This window comes from Cervus canadensis, chromosome 16, assembly GCF_019320065.1.
Source record: "Cervus canadensis isolate Bull #8, Minnesota chromosome 16, ASM1932006v1, whole genome shotgun sequence".
NCBI classification, from domain to species: Eukaryota; Metazoa; Chordata; class Mammalia; order Artiodactyla; family Cervidae; genus Cervus; species Cervus canadensis.
The window spans coordinates 32,075,379-32,095,902 of NC_057401.1; the positions used below are offsets into that span (position 1 = coordinate 32,075,379).

The 20,524-nt window shown below is 37.9% G+C and overlaps 1 protein-coding gene across 3 annotated transcripts in view; it reads left to right on the forward strand.

Annotated features, from left to right (window-relative positions):
• Window positions 1–20,524, forward strand: part of TTC33 (tetratricopeptide repeat domain 33) — a 30,470-nt gene that overhangs the window by 4,662 nt on the left and 5,284 nt on the right. For all 3 annotated transcript variants that reach the window (XM_043488418.1, XM_043488417.1, XM_043488419.1), the window contains 2 exons: window positions 15,975–16,056; window positions 17,732–17,863. In XM_043488418.1, the coding sequence (XP_043344353.1) occupies window positions 15,975–16,056; window positions 17,732–17,863 (214 nt within the window). The remainder of the gene's footprint in view (window positions 1–15,974; window positions 16,057–17,731; window positions 17,864–20,524) is intronic.

Sequence of the window (20,524 nt, forward strand, 5' to 3'; positions counted from 1 at the left end):
TCTTAAACCACTATCATTTTCAGCACATAGTGTCCTTCCTTGTGTTTTTGAAGACAGTTCTTGATGCAGCTTTGCCTTGCGACGCTTAACTGAAAACCTCTTAGTTCCTGTGTTCTGATGTTTATCGTCTTGTCCTTCAGATCTCTGCTCATGAGTCCTCTTCTCAGCAAACCACTCCCTGACTACATAGCACCTTGTATTTCCTTGTTTTCCATCACATCAACTATTTTTTTAGAAAAAGAATTTTAATGTCTTATTTTGTGATTAGGTGAAAGGAATGCTAGTCAAATAAACCTTACAAAAGATTGAAAAACTACTTTACTCATGACTTATATTTCTAAATCTGTGTTTCAGAGAAAATCATTAAATTGATCTCTACAGTGGTGCAATGGTGAGAGATCAGAAAGTGAATTAGTTGTTAGAGTGGCAGTTACTTCAAGTGCTATAAGACTTGTTGATGTACCAAGGTGTAGGAACAGTGTTAGACATTTATTGGTGTACGAGTTTCTTTAAAATGTGTTACATTTTAAGAAATGTGTAATGTCATCATTAAAATCTAACATCAAATAGCCATTCATCCATTCATCCTTCTTTTAAAAAAAACATTCAAAGAGAGGTAAGATATTTTAATAAACTTTAAGGAGCTCAGCTTTTGATAAGATGCACAATTCAGTTCAGTTCAGTTGCTCAGTTGTGTCCGACTCTTTGTGACCCCATGAATCGCAGCACGCCAGGCCTCCCTGTCCATCACCAACTCCCGGAGTCTACCCAAACCCATGTCCATCGAGTCGGTGATGCCATCCAACCATCTCATCCTCTGTTGTCCCCTTCTCCTCCTGCCCCCAATCCCTCCCAGCATCAGGGTCTTTTCCAATGAGTCAACTCTTTGCATGAGGTGGCCAAAGTATTGGAGTTTCAGCTTCAGCATCAGTCCTTCCAGTGAACACCCAGGACTGATCTCCTTTAGGATGGACTGGTTGGATCTCCTTGCAGTCCAAGGGACTCTCAAGAGTCTTCTCCAACACCACAGTTCAAAAGCATCAATTCTTCTGTGCTCAGCTTTCTTCACAGTCCAACTCTCACATCCATACAGGACCATTGGAAAAACCATAGCCTTGACCAGACGGACCTTTGTTGACAAAGTAATGTCTCTGCTTTTTAATGTGCTGTCTAGGTTGGTCATAACTTTCCTTCCAAGGAGTAAGCGTCTTTTAATTTCATGGCTGCAATCACCATCTGCAGTGATTTTGGAGCCCAAAAACATAAAGTCTGACACTGTTTCCACTGTTTCCCCATCTATTTGCCATGAAGTGATGGGTAGCTAAAACTCCAACACTTTGGCCACCTCATGCGAAGAGTTGACTTACTGGAAAAGACTCTGATGCTGGGAGGGATTAGGGGCAGGAGGAGAAGGGGACAACAGAGGATGAGATAGCTGAATGGCATCACCAACACGATGGACATGAGTTTGAGTAAACTCCGGGAGTTGGTGATGGACAGGGAAGCCTGGTGTGCTGCGATTCATGGGGTCGCAAAGAGTCAGACACGACTGAGCGACTGGACTGAACTGAACTGAACTGCACTGATGGGATCAGATGCCATGATCTTAGTGTTCTGAATGTTGAGCTTTAAGCCAGTTTTTCACTCTCTTCTTTTACTTTCATCAAGAGGATTTTAGTTCCTCTTCACTTTCTGCCATAAGGGTAGTGTCATCTGCATATCTGAGGTTATTGATAATTTCTCTCAGCAATCTTGATTCCAGCTTGTGCTTTTTCCAGCCCAGCATTTCTCATGATGTACTCTGCATATGCCAAAGCCTTTGACTGTGTGGATCACAATAAACTGTGGAAAATTCTGAAAGAGATGGGAATACCAGACCACCTGACCTGCCTCTTGAGAAACCTGTATGCAGGTCAGGAAGCAACAGTTAGAACTGGACATGGACCAACAGACTGGTTCCAAATAGGAAAAGGAGTACGTCAAGGCTGTATATTGTCACTCTGCTTGTTTAACTTATATGCAGAGTACATCATGAGAAACACTGGGCTGGAAGATGCACAAGAATACAAATAATTACACTGTAGACTAGTGTGTGCAGTAAGACAGGTCCATACAAAATATTTTAGAATCACAGGAAATCAGAGCCACCAATTCTACCTGTGTATATCAAGGAAGTTCTGACAGATAAATTCAATCTTCAGTTGGGCTTCAAAGGAGTAGTATTTGCCAAACCAATAGTGGTGGGAAGTATTTCAAGAAAGTGGGAACAGAACATGGAAGTAGAAAGAGTCATGAAATTGTTTTACCTGTTTAGGAAAATTCTACCAAGTTGGTATTGCTGGAGCAAAGAAATACAAAAAAGTTTGCAGTAAACACTCCTGAAGAGAAAAACTAGGTTGTGATCTCTTTGTATGCAACAATAAGACCTTTTTCATTGTATTTTGTTAACAATGGTGAAAAGTAATTTTATGAGTTAAACAAAGAAGAACCACAATCATATCAGCTTTTTAAATTTCTTTTAGTATTTTTCCCTTTTTGAAGTTACATTTTTCACTTATTTAGTGCTTTATATTTCTTTGCCTTCTATAGAAATGTAAGCTCCAGGAATGTAGGGACTTTGTCTAAACAGACTTTTGTACTCTACCTTTAGCTCTTAGAACAATTTGTGTCATTTACAAGGCCAGTGAGTAGATATTTACTGAATATTTGTGGACTGCTGTGTTATGCGATATTGTCACTAAGTAGGTTTTTGTGGATTAACTACCATATGTTACATTGTACCTGTAGGAATATATACTTTTAAGCTCCAGATTGGAACACCATTCTGAGAACATATTTTATTTCATATTCCAACCACAGAGGACCTTTGGGAATAGAATTTTCTATCTTCCTCCTGCCTGAGAATATGACACTTGAGAATTATTGTTCTTTTCTGAGTCCAATTCCTTTCCCATAAGCTATGATGGTAAGGATTAAGTAACAAAATATGGAACAGCTTTGAACTTGGAATGAGTAGTAATCCTAAGAGTGTAGAGAGGTAGGGGTGCCTCTGGAGGCATTGCTAGAGAAGGAGGGAGGGAAGGTAGATGGAAAGGAGGGAGCTCCTTCAATTTCCTGGGATACATTGTTTTGCCTCCTTGAGATTTTCTTTTTACTCTGCAGATTTTTTCGTTTAGTTTTATTTAGCACTTAGCGAATTGTCCGAGTACATTGAATATGTATGATCCAGTGTGTTAATGTCATTTTTCCTCCAAAGGAGACACAGTTCTTGAGCATCACAGACTCTACCCTGTCCAGTTTACTTCATTAGTAACAAACTATTAACTACTCTTAGGAAAATGTGGTTTGCAACAGAATAGCTTTTAAATTCTGAATTTCTACCTTGTAGTATTCATGATTCCTTCTAACAGAAAACAGGTTTACTTTTCTACCGAAGCCCTAAGTAATGTTAGTGCCTCACGGTTGTGTGTGCTCAGCCCCTCAGTCGGGTCCGACTCTTTTCGACCTCTCTGTCTATGGAATTTTCCAGACAAGAATACTGGAGTGGGTTGCCATTTCCTACTCCAGGGGATCTTTCCAACTCAGGAATTGAACTTGCATCTCTGGCGTCGCCAAGGAGATTCTTTACCACTGTGCCACCTGGGAAGCCCCTGGTGCCTTACAGAGACAGTGTTGTAAGTCTAGTGGTTATGAGTGTGGATTTTGAAGTCATTTTAATTCCATTCAGATGCTAGCTTTATCATTTTTACTGTATAAATTTTGGGCAGATTCTTAATCTTTTAAGCGTCAATTTATAGTTTCCTTATATGAAAAATGAAGGTGACATTTATCTCATAAACTATCGGGGGATTAAAGATCAAGTCCATGTATAATCACTTAGCGTGCCACATAGCATCTAGTAAGCACTAGTGAATATACTTTAGATGATGTACGATTTTATATGTGATTGATACATTTCATGAAGTATTAAATTTTTTTTTATCAATTATTTTGTTCAAGCATCTTTTTCTCTAATTAATACTAACTAGGACACACCGTAGACTTCCAGGGTGGTTCAGCAGTGAAGAATCTGTCTGTATTGTAGGAGATGTGGATTCAATCCTTGGGTCAGGAAGATCCCCTGGAGGAGGAAATGGCAACTCACTCCAGTACTGGTTTTTTTTTTTTTTTTACCACTCCAGTATTCTTGCCTGGAAACTTCCATGGACAGAGAAGCCTGGTGGGCTACAAAAGTTGGGCATGACTGAGCACGCACACGCTTGCACAGGACACACGCATGCACAGGACATGCATACCTTTTTAGGAATCACAGTGTGGGTTCAAACTGGCTTTTAAGGTTTCAACCACTAGATGGTGATATTTAATCGTGTAGCTAAGTGGTCTCATTTTTCCTTGTATTAGTGTGTATGTTTGGAAAGCTGGAATAAATTATAATTTGCCATGAATTTTGTTCCTTGTCTGGAAAAGCATACCTACCAAAGTGAACTTGAGGGTGATCTGGCTGTGTGAAACACATTCTGTTGAGTGCCAGCCTGGATGTATTTAATGACAGTGATCTTGCCTCTTATTCTGTGGAAGAGAATAGATGCAGTCAGTGTAGAATGCCTTTATTTTCTCACCCCACGTCTTCCAGTCTGAGTGTCTGCATCTAAGCCACTTACTTTCATTGTGTTGTAATGAAGTGCCCCTGCTTTTATCAAAGGCCCATCTCATCCCTTTTTGTCTTATCAAGAATCTTGTTCCTAAAACCACCCTCATTTTTTAAAAAAGTTTTTTTTTTTTTTTTTTAATCTATCTAATGAATTTTTGACTTCACCAGGTCTCAGTTATGGCATATGGGATCTTAGTTCCCTGACTAGGGATTGAACTCAGGCGCCCTGCATTGGGAGCATGAAGTCTTAGCCACTAGACTACCAGGGAAGTCTCCCCTCCTTTTGTTTTGATGTCATCTGTTCTTCTCTCTCTCTTTTTTACCCTTTTAAAATTGAACTGTAGTTGATATTATATAAGTTATAGGTGTACAATATAGTGATTCACAATTTTTGACGGTAAAGAACTCACCTGCAATGCAGGAGATGTGGGTTTGATCCCTGGGTGGAGAAGGTCCCGTGGAGAAGGAAGTGAAAACCCACTCCAGTATTCTTGCCTGAAGAATTCTATGGACAGAGGAGCCTGGTGGGCTATCATCCATGGGATCGCGGAGTTGGACACAACTTAGCAGCTACAACAAACAAACTGGAAGCATGAAGTCATCTCTGCTGGTTGATGTGCCATTCCAGATCTAATCAGCCCCACTCACCCTCAGATCCCTGCCCTTGAGACAGCTCATGATACTTTTTTTTTTTTTTTATATATTTTTTTAATTGATGTGTAGTTGATTTACAGTATTGTGTCAGTTTTAGGTGTACAGCAAAGTGATTCAGTTACATATACATGTATTTTTTTTCAGTATTTACAGTATTGTGTCAGTTTTAGGTGTACAGCAAAGTGATTCAGTTACATATACATGTATTTTTTTTCAGATTATTTTTTGTAACAGGTTATTACAGCTATTCTTATTACCCTAAGGTCCTGGCAGATGCTGCTGTCAGCACAGACTAGAGAGCCGCCATGAATGGTGCTGATAATGAAAAGACCATCGCACCTTGATGCTGGCTAGGTTGGACCTATGGGCACTTTAGAGGGACTGGGTCACATACCCAGGAATGTGAATGGGTTAAAGTCTTGTGGGACCGACTTTGATCAACGGGAGGCAGGATATGGGAGGGAGGATGCAAATAAATTCTTTTTCCTCCATTCCCCACTGGACTGTTTCCAGTACAAAGAGATTTCACACTGTGTCTGAAGAAGTTCTCCAAGGTTAACAGTCATCTGTGTTTGTTTTTGAAGCTGTTGTCAGCTTAACATATGCCTTGTGTTTATTCTCCCAAACTGCCTCACTTTTCTCTTTTTTCCTCACTCTTTCCTTGGATCTTATCCGCCACAAAGAGTTAGCCTGTAAGCTTAGGCTTCATATCATCAGGCTAACATATCATCTTGGATTCCTTTCTTTTTTTTCACTCCTCTTATCCAATCCAAGTTGAGATGATTTTACTTTTTCACATGTTCTGAATCACTTTTATCCTCCCTTCTGTCTTCATTGCTATCATCCTAGTCTAATTTATTGTCATCTTACCTAGATTACTCTGGTAGTCTCCTAACAGGCCTCCCTGTGCTCATTCTTACACCCTTTCAGTTAATTTTCCTCCGCTGGGCCCAACTGATGTTTTCAAAATGCAAAGCAATTCATGACTGTATTGCCTGGAAACTGTGTGGATTCCCCATCACTCATACAAGAACATCTACACTCATAACCATGGCCTACTAGTTTCATAATCATGGCTTCAGACTACCTTTCTTACCTGTCAATCTCCTTCCTTCCTCCTCCTCCTCCTATAGCCATGCTTTTCTTTTCTTGCCTCAGGGGAAAAAAAAATCCAAAAAGGGTGTTTAAGCCTCGCTTGGCCTTTCCCTTTGTCTGGAGTGAACTTCTCCAGATTTCCCATTGCCTGGCCGCTTTCTGTCACTCAGCTTTCAGCTCAGATGCCTTCCCAGAGAGACTTTTCCTCACCAGGCTTTCACCCCTATCATATCCCTCCGTGTGTCTGTCATCATGGTACTTAACCATGTTTTAATTTATATTTGTTGTCTTTTTGTGCCTTCTTCCCACACACATACGTTCTAGAATGTCAGCTCTAGAAGAATGGTAGGTCCTTTTATATTTTGTTGAATGCTGCATCCTCAGTACCTAGAATACTACCTGGCCCAGTAGTTTTCTGCTCTGGTGCTCAATAAATGTTTATTAAATGAATAAGCTGGTAACTATATAGCTCATTAAACTTGATGCTATAGCAAATTACAAATTAATTGGGAGCAAACTAGCTAAACACAGTGACATTTCTATCTGGTAATAAGTGTGCTGATTCACTTGGCTTGGTCACCAGCTGTTCTTGTACCTCAGTGTCGGGTATTATCTTACCCAGCCCTTGGGCAGTCCCTGGAAATATTCATTCTGCTTCCTTCTTTGTGCTAGTTCAGGTTGTCTTTAAACTGGCTGAATCAGACTTTAGACACTTATTAACCATAGTGACTTTAAACCAGGTTTTTATCTTTTAATGCTTCCTATCCAGCAGCTGCAGTAGGGCCATGTCTGTTCAATCTGTTCCAAACCAAAGTTGAATTAAGAGATACGCTGTAGAGCTTATGAGTGACCATTGATTTATTAGGTGCCAAGTTTCCTGTGATCCAAAAATGGAGGAGCTTGGTGGTACCACCTTTTATTCATAGCCAGGAGAAGAGGAAGGGGAGATGAGAAAAAGCAAGGGGAGAAATGAGAAATGAGGGAGGGGAGGGAATTCCACAAGCTGATGGTAGTGAAGTAAATGCCCACCAGTTCTTGGCTCTCTTTAGCCAGTGGAAAGCAGCTCAGTTGTTTCTTTAAACCTCTGTATGCCTTTAGCAGCAGTGCACATTTCATTTGGCAGTGCCTCTGCTAACAGTAGTGGCTGTTTTCCAGATCAAAGCAATGCAGCTGGGGAAGAGGACATTTTTCTTTCTGCCTCAAATCTGTGTGCCTGTGTTTGCATGTGTGCATTTTTGTATGTGTGGGCATGTTTGCGTGCCTGCCTAATGAAAGGGAAAAACAGAGCTAGTGATGGTCAGTGTCATCTTAAACTTCTTGGTTTATTTTGTACTTAGGACGACTTAAACTTTAATGCATAAGCAGCTTTGTGGGGGTGGATGGGAAGAGCCATCCTGACTTTTTAGGAATAATGCTGTTGGCATTTTGGGCAGGACCGTCTCTTGTGCATGATTGCTCTTTGCTTTGCAGGCTGCTAATCATTCATCCTCTTGCCACTAGTGTCTCCAAGTCTTAGTGACAACCAAAAATTCCTCCATAAATGCCCTCCATGGGGTGATAACTGCCCTTGGTTGAGTTAGGAAGAAAATAGGACTGAAAGTGACATAAGTTTAACAGTGGTTGGACCAAGTTGGGGCTTTCCAGGTGGCACTCGTGGTAAAGAACCTGCCTGCCAACGCAGGAGACATAAGAGATGTGGGTTTTTTCCCTGAGTTGGGAAGATCCCCTGAAGGGAGGACTTGGCAACCCTCTCCAGTATTCTTCCTGAGAGAACCCAATGGACAGAGGAGCCTGTCAGGCTGCAGTCCATAGGGTTGCAAAGAGTCGGACATGACTGAAGTGACTTGGCACGCACGGGCCAACTAGAGTAGGGGTTGGCACACCAAAGTCTGCTTTTATAAATAAAGTTTTATTGGGACACAAGCAGGTACTTTGTGTATTGCCTGTGACGGATTTTGTGCTACAGCAGACAGAGTAGTTGTGTCAGAGACTGTGGCTTACGAAGCCTGAGACATGTACTGTACGGGCCATTACTATGCTGACCGTGGCCCCCAGACCCTTCCCCAAAGCCACAGTGGCTCTTGAAACCTCAGATATCCCAGAGTCTTAAGATACCCCTACTTCTAATCTCTTGATTCTTTCTACCCATATTTCCATTCACATGGTCTTGGGAATTTCTTGTAATTTCTGTACCTGGAATGGTGAGATGAAACAAAATAAGAATTCAAGTCTTTGCTACTTTTGTTTTAGGGTAGAATTTTTTTTTTACTTCTTTCCTTTTTTTTTTTTTTTTTTTTAATGTATTGGAAACATGCTAGCTCCTGTCCCTTCTTCCTATCTTCCATGCTTCTCTCTGCAACTTTCCAAGACTTCTCTTGGAGAAGGAAAGGACAAATGAGATGGGCAGAATCAGTGATATTAGCACCTTCTCTGTGCCCGCCCATGTTCTGGGTGTTGTAGAGAATATAAGCAAACCCACCCTTTGGTCCCTGAATTCATTAGTAAAGAAAAGATAAAAATACATGGAAGAATTAGAGAAAAATTAAATGAAAACAACATTGGGATAATTGGAGAAAGCATTGGTCATGTAGTTCTGAGAGCTAGCTTCAAGTCCTGGCTTGTCATGTGTCTTTGGATTAGTTCTGTAACTACTCTCTGGTCAATGTTCTCAGTAAAATGAGAACAAATAATGCCGTGTCTTATAGAACTTTTGTGCGCACTAAGTGAATTAACTTTCTATGAAAATAATTGTGTGTTAACTAATTGCATGGAAAGTATTTAGTAAAACAGTACTTAAAAGTGTGACTTTGTGGTCACTTAAATGGTACTCATGGTCTTCACGAGAAAAGAGGGTTTTTACTTGGTCTCAGAGGAGAGCCTTTGACTAGGTGAGGAGGGGGAGGAACGGGAACCTCAGCGTGCACAGTTGTACACTGAGGGTAGATACGTGGATAGAGACAAGGCAGAGATGCAGCTGAGGGACTTCTCTGGTGATCCAGTGGTTAAGACTTTGCACTTCCACTGCAGGGGGTGCGGGTTTGATCCCTGGTCTGGAAAGATGCCACATGGCATGGCCCAAAAGTTAAAAAAAGACAGCTGAGGGAAACAGGTGTGGTGGCGAGTAGGAGAAAAAAGATTGGACAGATAGGCTAAGACTGGGAGAGATCGACTTGCTACTGTTAAATCCTATGGAATTTACTACTGTACTGTAAATTAGAAAATTATGAGTATAAGAATTATTAAGAAGGAATAATTTTACTTTCAAGAGAAAGATGATAGAACATAGCATACTTCCAAAGTTTTTCATATTGTGTCTATAATAACATTTGGAAATGTTAGAGAAAAGCTTGTAATCACTCATAATACACTACTTTTTTTGGGTGACATAGTTAATGCTTTTAGAGATAATGTCAATATGATTAATATTTAGTGTATAATAGCACCAAGGAGGAGAAGGAAGTGGCAACCCACTCCAGTATTCTTGCCTAGAGAATCCCGTGGACAGAGGAGCCTGGTGGGCTGCTGTCCATAGGGTCACACGGAGTCGCACACGACTGAAGTGACTTAGCGTGCATGCATGCATTGGAGGAGGAAATGGCAACCCACTCCGGTATTCTCGCCTGGAGAATCCCAGGGACAGAGGAGCCTGGTGGGCTGCCGTCTATGGGGTCGCAGAGAGTCAGACACGACTGAAGCGACTTAGCAGCAACAGCAGCAGCACCAAGGAACTAAATTCCTTTGATGATGTATATATTTTTTGTTAAAAATCATATAGATAATAGCTATAAATAATAAAAAATAGATGTTAAATTATAGTAAGCATTGTTGAGTGCCATGTAATCTTTTCCTCCATCATCTCATGAAACATTTTCTAATGGTTTTCTGAGGTGTATCCTACATGGTCATGTGGATTTTATACTTTACTAAGTTGCTGGATTTGATTGCTAATCCTTTATTTAGGATTTTTACATTTATCTTATGAACTGAAAATTCTTCATTGATCACTGGGATTAATTTTTCAAATAATGTATTTTCCTTAACCCAACAATTTGGTTTATTTTCATTGCTAGGTTCTCCAAATACAGGCTTCCACGGTAGCTTAGATGATAAAGAATCTGCCTGCAATGCAGGAGAACTGAATTTGATCCTTGGATCAGGAATATCCATCCCCTGGAGAAGGGAATGTCTACCCACTCCAGTATTCTTGCCTGAAGAATACCATGGAAAGAGGAGCCTGGCAGGCCACAGTCCACGAGGTTGCAAAGAGTAGGACATGGCACTGAAATTCATTAGAACTCTTTTTTGGTTTTTTTTTTTTTGATCATTAGGACTCTTAAGACTACATTTCTAATTATGCCATTTACAGTTTTGAATTGGGCAGTGGCTTATATTTTCTGGTCAGGCCCCTTCCATAGAGTTCCAGTTCAACCTGTGTTAGCTGCTACAGCTGCATATACTTTGGTGAGCAAAATACCTATTACACTGTCTACATAGAGCTTTTAGTTTAAATAAACATGGAAATAAATGTAAAGTTTCTAATAGTTTTTTTTTTAAGTTATTTATTTATTTTTGGCTGGATGAGCTTTTCTCTAGTTGCATCAAGCAGAGGCTACTCTAGCTGCTGTGCATGGACTTTTCATTGAGGTGGCTTCTCTTATTGCGGATCACAGGCAGGCTCTAGAGAACAGCCTTGATAGTTATGGCGCACAGGCTTAAATGCTCCAAGGCATGTGGGATCTTTCGGATCAGGGTTCGAATTCTTGTCTCCTGCATTGGTAGGTGGATTCTTTACTACTGAGCTATCAGGGAAGCACCCCTCAAATAGTTTTACAAAGATACCGTGAGCTAGTATTCAGCAGAAGACTGCTCCAAGAAAGCAAGAAGACAAGTAATTGAGTTCATCCCGCTGAAGAGAGTTACTGTTTATTGTTTTGCCTTTATTGTGATTTTATCATATTTATCACTTAAGTATAGGAACTTGCTATAGTCTAGCCCATTTATTTGTGAATGTTTTTATTGGATCCTAGTTGTACTGGAATTAATTGCCAGTCAATTTTATTTTGTGACATGTATGTGTAAGCTAAATGAATGAGTAATAGAGATAGTAAAATATTTTAAGTGATTTTTGTATCTGAAGTAAAAAGTTGATATTAAAAGGAAGAATCTGAATTTAAGGTTATGACTTTTTAGAAGTTTTTCAGAAAATTCTCATCGTCTAGTGTCTCAAGGGGTAGAATAGAGCAACTGTGTTCAGTACAATAACTAAGAAATGTCCTTTACTAATTAGAAGTTGGCATTACTGTTTTTATTTGCTTTTGAAAATGATCTTTATTCATTGTGTTTGTACCTCCAAGTAATTTCAGAGCTCCTTCCTGTTTCCAGATTGAATTGATCCATTGCAAATGGTTAGTTGTTGCCTATAATAAATTAGAAACTTTTAAAGACCTGTTTCTTCTTTTGTGTAAGTAGATAGTTTAAATTATTACTGAAAGTAGACTTTATGACCTAATCCTTGTCCACACAGTTTCAATAAGGAATGGTGACTAAAATTCAGAGTAGTTTAGTATTGCATTGGCCAAAAAGTTCATTTCGGTTTTCCCATGAGATTTTGTGGGGGAAACCGAAGGAACTTTATGGCCAACGCAGCTTTTCTGAGTTTTTGTTTTTAATTTTTAAAATTCATTTTTAACTTAATTTAATTTTACTTTATGTTATTTACTTTTGACCGCGCTAGGTCTTTGTTGCTGCAGGCGGGCTTTCTGTAGTTGCGGTGAGTAGAGGCGATTCTTCAGTTGTGGTGTGCTTCGCATTGCGGGGGCTTCTCTTCCTGCAGAGCGGAGACTCCAGGGTGTGTGGGCTCAGAGGTTGCAGCTTGCTTCAGAACACCAGGCTCTAGAGCACAGGCTCAATAGTTGTGGTGTGTGGGTTTAGTTGCTCCGCGGCTTGTGGGATCTTCCTGGAGCAGGGATCAGATCTGTGTCGCCTGCATTGGCAGCTGGATTCTTAACCACTGGACCACCAGGAAAGTCCCTCAACATTTCTTTTTAAAGTATATTTACATTGTATCTCTATACAGTATAGATATACTGTAGTCTGAGCATCATCTCGGTACTTCTTCCTGTTCCAAATCCCCTCTTCTTCAGTATGACAATCTTGAGACAATATGCAGTTAGGAAGTATACCTTTTCTCTTCCATTGTTTTTACTCCTTTTTTTTTCTTTCTCTCTGAGCCTTCCTGAAGTTTTGGGAAGTTAGGTTCCTTACTATGAGTGCTCATTATATGGAACTACACATTATTTTTTCCTTGGTTTCTTCAGAATGTTATTCTAAATTCTAGACAGAAAAACTCAAAATAATTTATGGATTTTTTTTTTTGTTTTGGCTTAATTTAGTGTATTGAGCATTATCTAAAACTTGGAACCAGATCTACCTGCATTGGAAATCACACAATTTTCAGTCAGATCTGTCTAATGCTACTTTTAACATCTTTATAATTTCTCTGTAAAGCCTCCCCCAAAATCAAGGAGGCAAACTCTAAAATCAAAAATTATATACTTAACAGTGGTAAGCCACTTCTGATAAACTAAGGTGGAAAAGTTACTTCTGTCATTAAGCATTTTGGGAAAACAATGATTATAAATATTAGGAGCACAATATAAAATAAGGTGAAAACTTTAATGTCCTTGATAATATAGTTTTTCATAAGGAAATAAAGTGATGAATCTTGCATTAGCTATTTATTTACCAAAATGTGTCTGTATAGGAGGGACTTCCCAGGTGGCACTAGTGGGTAAAGAAGCTGCCTGTCAATGCAAGAGTCACAAGAGATGTGGGTTTGATCCCTGGGTTGGGAAGATTCCCTGGAGAAGGAAATGGCACCCCACTCCAGTATTCTTGCCTGCAAAATTCTGTGGGCAGAGGAGCCTGGAGGGCTGTAGACCATGGGGCTGCAAAGAGTCAGACACGACTAAGCACATGAAGCGCAGAGCTGTATAGGAATAGCTTTTATATTTGTTTCGGTATTTCCACATGAGCACATAAAATTGTATGATAGAAATCTACCATAATTTTAGTGAAAAGTAGTTACCATTTGTGTTTAGTGACATTTTGTTTGACATTGACAAAATGCTATAAGATTGCTTCTTAAATACAGCCTTCATTCATGGATTCTGTATTTGTGAGCTCACTTACTCATTTTAAATGTATTTGTAAGCCCAGAATCAGTTTCCAGGTGCTTTCCCAGCTGAGTTCTCAGCTGAGTCAAAAGACTCCTTCCTTCTGCCTTTGTGTTTTAGCTCTCACAGTGAAAACAAGCATCCTCTCTGTGGTCTCTTTAGTGTTACGTTTTCCACATTTATTGCTTTTTCTTGGTGATTTTGCTGTTTTGAAAGGCCCCCACGTGTAGTGCAGAGGTGCTTTGTAGTGTTTGTTGTTAAGTCCAAGAAGGCTGTGATGTGCCTTACAGAGAAAATATGCAGGCAGAGGCAGGGGAAAACAGAGCATTGTGGTAGCGCATCATAAAAATGAGGTGAATAATGGTCTATCTTCAAATCATTAGTAGTTCCTAAAATTGAGTGGTCTTTCTCCCTGAGTTAAACACAGTCTTCAAACAGATATATTCCAGAGCTCAGCAGGGGACCCTGTTAGGGTAGAAGATATTAATAGTAGTTCTGATCATCATTTCTGCATTATTCAGATGTGGTTTGCCTAGAAACAAAGACTGCCAGCCATTGTGGGGTGAATCTTCAGCTTATCCTTGTATGTAGACTGCTGCTACAAAGTAATAGTAGCCATTGATACAACCCATATGGCAGTTAAGGCAGACTTTCTAAAGTTCCCTGCCACCCTGTCCACCCTCACCCCTGCTTCGAGGCATGGAGTTGGCTATGTGGCAGGTGTAGTCTAAGATTTGCCACACTGGCATGAGACCTTGGAAATGGTATTGCCATTTGTATTATTTACTAGTAAAGGAATGCTATAGCATGGTGAAAACAGACAGAGAATGTACTTTTTAAATGTTATTTAACTTTGTGTTTTCTACCTAATTCTGCCTTTAGTTTTCTGCTCCCTGCTTAAATAATAATCAGTGCAGGTCAGCCCACATTTTTGGTTATTGTGGTTGGCCTGGATCTTCACGTAGTAGGTAGGAAATTATGTACAAGAATACGTAGAGAAAATGAAGGGTAGCTGGAAGTGATTCAGGAGAAGACAGCACGTGATAGGGCTTAATATACCAAGAGAGAGATTATCAGTGGTTCACAACCCTGGTTTTTATTAGTATAACCTAGGGAACTTTTTAAAAATACAGATGCTTGGGCCCTACTGCAGAAATTTCTCATTGATCTGAGGCAGGGACCAGTATGTGTATGTGTGTGTGTGCATTTTTTTCTCCCCCAAAACCTCCCTAGATCATCCATCATCCACCATCAAAACTGATGGATTAAAAAAAAAAAACAATTGATGGATTATATATTTTCTGTTTAGGTCTAGAAGAGAGGGTGAGTAGCATTGACGGAAAGGTACAGAAAGTTTCAGCTTGTTACAATGAAGAATATTCTGGTAATTTGAACTTTGTCCTCCTAGAAATATTAAAGTATACATGAATTAACTGCTTGGGAACGATGCTGTGAGGATGACCGCTTTGGATAATGTGTAGGACTTAATCTTTCCTTAATTTTATTTAAAAAAGGAAGTGCTGCTGTACCTCTGCAGATTTATAAAATTGGAGGGTGATTGTTTTACAGTATTGTATTGGTTTCTGTGTTTACAACAGTGTAAGTCAGCCGTAAGGATATATGTATATACATTTGCTTCTGCAGATTTAGTATGGAGTATGCTAAGATCAGTTTGGGGCATATTGAGTCTGAGGCATCTATAGGGAATCTAGGTGGAGATGTTGACTTAGAAGAGAGTCATGACTGGGAGAACATCAGTGAAAAGACAGTGGTGGAAATCACTGTCTCCATACTGTTTTCATTCATATGACCCATATCTTATAAACTTACCATGTATTGATAGTGATAAATAAAACATGATCCCTAGACTCATGGAGCTTATAGACAGAGAAACTCAGTACTGAAGAATGTTTACAAAATGACCTGGCGATGTCTTAAATTGTCATCTCTGTCCGCTAGATTGCTGCATTAGGGTCAGGGGTTGCCACTGGATTATAAATTCTTGAGAGAAGTCCTTTGTAATCCATCTGAAATGAGTGACAACACATATAGACACTGAGGTTGAAGAAAAAAAGAAATTCTGTGGTGCTTTCTTAGCCCAGAAAATAAATTTTCAGGGAAAACTTCCAGTCTTTTTTAATTCATATTTTGCTTTTGTTGTCCTTTTTTTTTTTTTTTTTTTGAATTGCTGTCCTTTTTTAAAAAAATATTTTGTCATTTGCTCTCCTTTCCCTTCATCTCTTAATTTTTTCTGCTTTTGTAACATCATCATTATCAGTTCTTGAATAGAGATATTTCTTGGTAAACAATTATTTCTTATTTTCTGACTTTTAAATTTGGTCTTGTATTCTCAAAGATTTACTGAAAATATAATACTAATATAACTTTAACAACTATAGATACCGAGAGGCGATTCAGAAGTGGGATGAAGCACTACAGTTAACCCCAAATGATGCTACCCTGTATGAGATGAAATCACAGGTAATGGTCATGAAGAATTTCCCTTTCATTGTGAAATTGCACTGTTTGTGATGTGAGCAGTGATGAACCGAAAGAATATTTCCTCCCATTTTCTTTTGTTAAATACAATTTGTTTATTTGGGAAAAACATATGTCACCTTATTATTTATGGCTCTTTCTCATGCATCAAATTAGAAATTTGTTTACCTTAATATTGAAGCTAATTTTTATTTTTTATTTCAGCCTAACTATGCTTAAGATATGAGTGATGGGTATCTTTTAAAAAGTTACTGGTGATCTCTTAAATAGATGAAATGTGTTAGCTTTCCTTGGAAATTAATTGTAGTGGACTTAACAGTAACTCAGTCTCTTCAGAATGAGGATGAATTGGATTCTGGATGAGGTTGTTTCTCTTAGAACGGCCTGGTCCATAGCAAAAGGTCAGAATAGACTCAGTTTATTAATAGTGTAAAAATAACATTTGTACTTATAAATACATTTTTAATGTTTTGTGGGAAAGTTCATAAAGAAAACCTCTGAGTACTTCTATTGTATTATTAAGAGACTTTTAAAATCTCAGACAGAGCACTAACATACTTCTAGCATGGAATAGTTGTAATTCAGCCTGATCCGCCCACCTAGCATATCTTTCAGATAATGATCCAAAACATAGGGCACCTCCTTTTTCAGATCTGATTTTAATTTTTCCAGAAAAAACCCAAATAAATTATTTCCACTGAATGAAATGCTATGAGGACCTTCATTTGGATAAGCCTTTAATTTTTAATCTTAAATATGTATATATTAAAGGTAGGATTTATGGCACGCTGTATGAAATGAGTCGTTTTATTTGGAACCTGATAATGGTAGTGTCGTAAATCTTGTGAAATGCAAATGGTCAAAATTTTATAGGTAAAAGCCAGCACTTTCCCATAAATTGAAATAGAGGGTTTTGGAATGCCTTGATTTTTCTGGTGTGTATGATTTGGAGAACCTAATTGTGGGCAGGCTGATGGCATGTTTAAATGATTTTTATAGCAGGAAGATGTTCATGTGGGACAAGGCGGGTGGTTGAACCAAAATTTAAATTTACCTAGTTTGACAGAAGGACCTGGGGTTCCCTAAAAAACACATTGTAAGTTGAGTAAATAGAAGGGGAGTTGGGGTTCAAATAGCTGTGAGCCATCATGGCCAGAATATGACTGTCTGGTTTAGATGGGGATTTCCAGGTGGCGCTATTGTTAAAGAACATGTCTGCCAATGCAGGAGACACAAGAGACATTGGGTTTGATCCCTGGGTAGGAAAGAACCCCTGGAGGAGGAAGTGGCAATCCTCTCCAGTATTCTTGCCTGGAGAATTTCATGGACAGAGAAGCCTGGTGGGCTATAGTCCATAGGGTTGCAAAGAGTTGGACACAACTGAAACAGCTTAGCATGTGTGCATGCAGTAGGGTTCAGTAGTTGTAAAGAGAATATGTTTTTCATAATTATTTCAGGAATAGGAAGAATATAACTTTTAAACTTAAGTAGCAAAGGAGGGGGTTAAAACCACTAAAATGTTATATTTTCCAAACTAAAAATATATTTTTAAAAATGAAGAGTTGTTTACATACGATTGTCCATGTTTTTTTTTGGCTAGTTTTTAGTTTGCTAATTTATGAATGTTACTGATGGGTTTCTTCTTTTTTGGCCATAGGTCCTAATGTCTCTTCATGAAATGTTCCCAGCAGTTCATGCTGCAGAAATGGCTGTCCAGAGAAATCCACATTCATGGGAATCTTGGCAGACTTTAGGGCGTGCTCAACTTGGATTAGGAGAGATAGTCTTGGTAAGGAAGTCGGATTATTACAGTGATGACATTTTATTTTGACATGTTTTTGATCAGTTGAATCAAAAAGTAAATAGTCATTTATCAAATCTACACAAAAGGTAAATAGCAAATAACCTTTTAAAGGTATTAACCCATAAACACTGCTCACTTATTACTGAACATCATTTTTCCATTACAAACGTCAGTTACAATATATCAGGATCAGAATATTTTTCAGGTATTTGGCATTATGGGAATTAAAAAAAATTAACAATAAATGTTGGCATTCGGTAAAACTTATTTAAATATAAAATAACTTTTAGATTAGTTCATTGCATCACTCAGTTTACCCCCATTATAAAGTGATATCAGTAGCACTATGGAGACAAAACCACTAAGACATTATGTTGAAGGAAGAAAGTAAAATACAGAAGAATAATGGTGATAAATACTTAGACTGAAAAGTTGCTAAGTTTGGTGAGCAGAGAAATGGAAAGGGTAGAAGCTTATGAAATTGGAGTATTCATTGTGTAAAGTTTGCTATAAACTGGTACTGAATGAATTTCTCACCTTATCTGGACTATACCGTGTATGTAGTAAAGGCTCAATAGGTCAGCGTTGGCTGTGAGCATTGTCTTCTTTTCTTTTTTGTTTTGACTGAACTATATGTACCTAACAGCTAATTTCCTAAAAGGTGTTTGAAAATCTAATATAGTGGTGCCAGATTTCCTCTATGTCATCAAGTAAATTGAAATTTTTCATACTTTTATTACCGTTTTATAGTTGAAAACAAAACAAGCAAAAAAATTCCAAAGAAGTTACTTCTAAAATTCTTCGTAAATCTTGAGTTTAACATTGCTAGTAATGGTTTTAGTAAGTTGTGAATAACTTAGATTTTTCTGGTACTCTTGTAAATATATGATTATTTCTAATTACCAACTATGGTATTTATCAAATTCTCAAAAATCATATAGAATTTTGATGAGAAAAGAATTGATTGAAATAATTTCAAAATGATAGTCTGAAGGAAGAGTCATAGCAATGGAAACAAGTTTAACCAGAGATTGTTTTATTTCCTTGCCATTTGACATAGTCATTTTTTCTCTCTTGTCTGAAGACTTAAATCATATCACAGTTGGAAAAAGAAATTCAAGGAATTTAGTTTTCTAACAGGTTAATAGCAAAACAAACAAAAGTCTAGCTTATAATACCTTTTACCCATTTCTCTTTTATTAAAATCTTACACATCATTATCTATTTTACTTATAAGTGTTTATGGTAATGGAGAAAATCTCTAGGACATATAGCAAAGATTGTCCTATAAACAAAGAAAATAAAGTACAGATGAAACAACAGAGCTATTTTGAATCAGCGAATGAAAGTAAAATTATTCAGTATTTCAAGTTTTCAAAATAAGAATACCAGTGGTTCAGCTGTTACCTTTTTCCCCTTGATAAATTTCTTTCTATTTATATTGTGAAATTATTGGAGGAATCAAAAGTGGTTTTTTTCTGTCCCATTTAGTATGATTTTAGGACTCTATTTGGAAAAAATATAAACTTTTGATTTTTAGGTAAACTTAAGCTGTTATTTTGAAACACTGGAATAGAAAAAATAAATTTATCCATTGTCATAATAAAGGGAATACTGTAAAAAATATTGAAAACAAGCTAAAATTTTTAACATCTAACAGTTCTTAATATATCCATATGGACAAAAACATAAGAAAATACATAGGTAAATTAAACAGGCAGTAAGTTAAAAGTCAATAGTTGGATATATATCTATGAGTAATATTTAGATTTTTATATGAAGCTGAGTGTGTATGTTAGAAAATGGTCACAGGCTTACTTTGTTTTTCATTTTCTAATTCTTTGAGCTGTAAAGTTAGGTTTTGCTTGAGATCTTTTCTGTTTTAAACATAACATTTATCACTATAAACTTATACTTAGTTTTGCTTTTGCAAATATACCATCCTGTACTGTCAGGATATTATAGTTTCATTTTCATTTCAAGATACATTTTAATCTCTCTTTTAAGTTCTTCTTTGACTCACTGGTTGTTCAAGAGTGTGCTGCTTAATTTCCATGTATTTATGAGTTTTTCCAGTTCTGTTGATTTCTAGTTTTATTCTGTTGTAGTTCAGAAAAGATACTTGGTATGTCTTTTTAAATTTAAGACTTGTTTTGTGACCTGAGATGTGATCTGTCCTGGAAAACATTCTGTGTGTTCTTGAGAATAATGTGTATTCTGCTCCTGCTGGATGAATCTTTCTATATTTGTCTGTTAGGTCCCTTTGGTCTGTAGTGTTGTTCAGGTCTTCTGTTTCCTTACTGATCTTATGTTGGAATGTTCTATCCATTATTGAAAGTAGGACATTGAAGTCTCCTACTAATACTTTATTGCTATATGTTTCTCCCTTCAGTTCTGTCAGTGTTTACTTTATATACTTAAATGTTCTGATGTTGGGTACATATATAGTTATAATTATTATATTTTTCTGGTGAATTGATTCTTTTATCATTATATATAATGTTGTTCTTTGCCCTCTTGTGACACTTAAGACACGTTATCATTATTATGATCTAAACTTTTGGCTTCAAAGACATGCATTCCTGATGCCTTTCTGATCATGAGCTGGCCCAAGAAATCCCCAGATTTACATGTTTGCTGATCTCC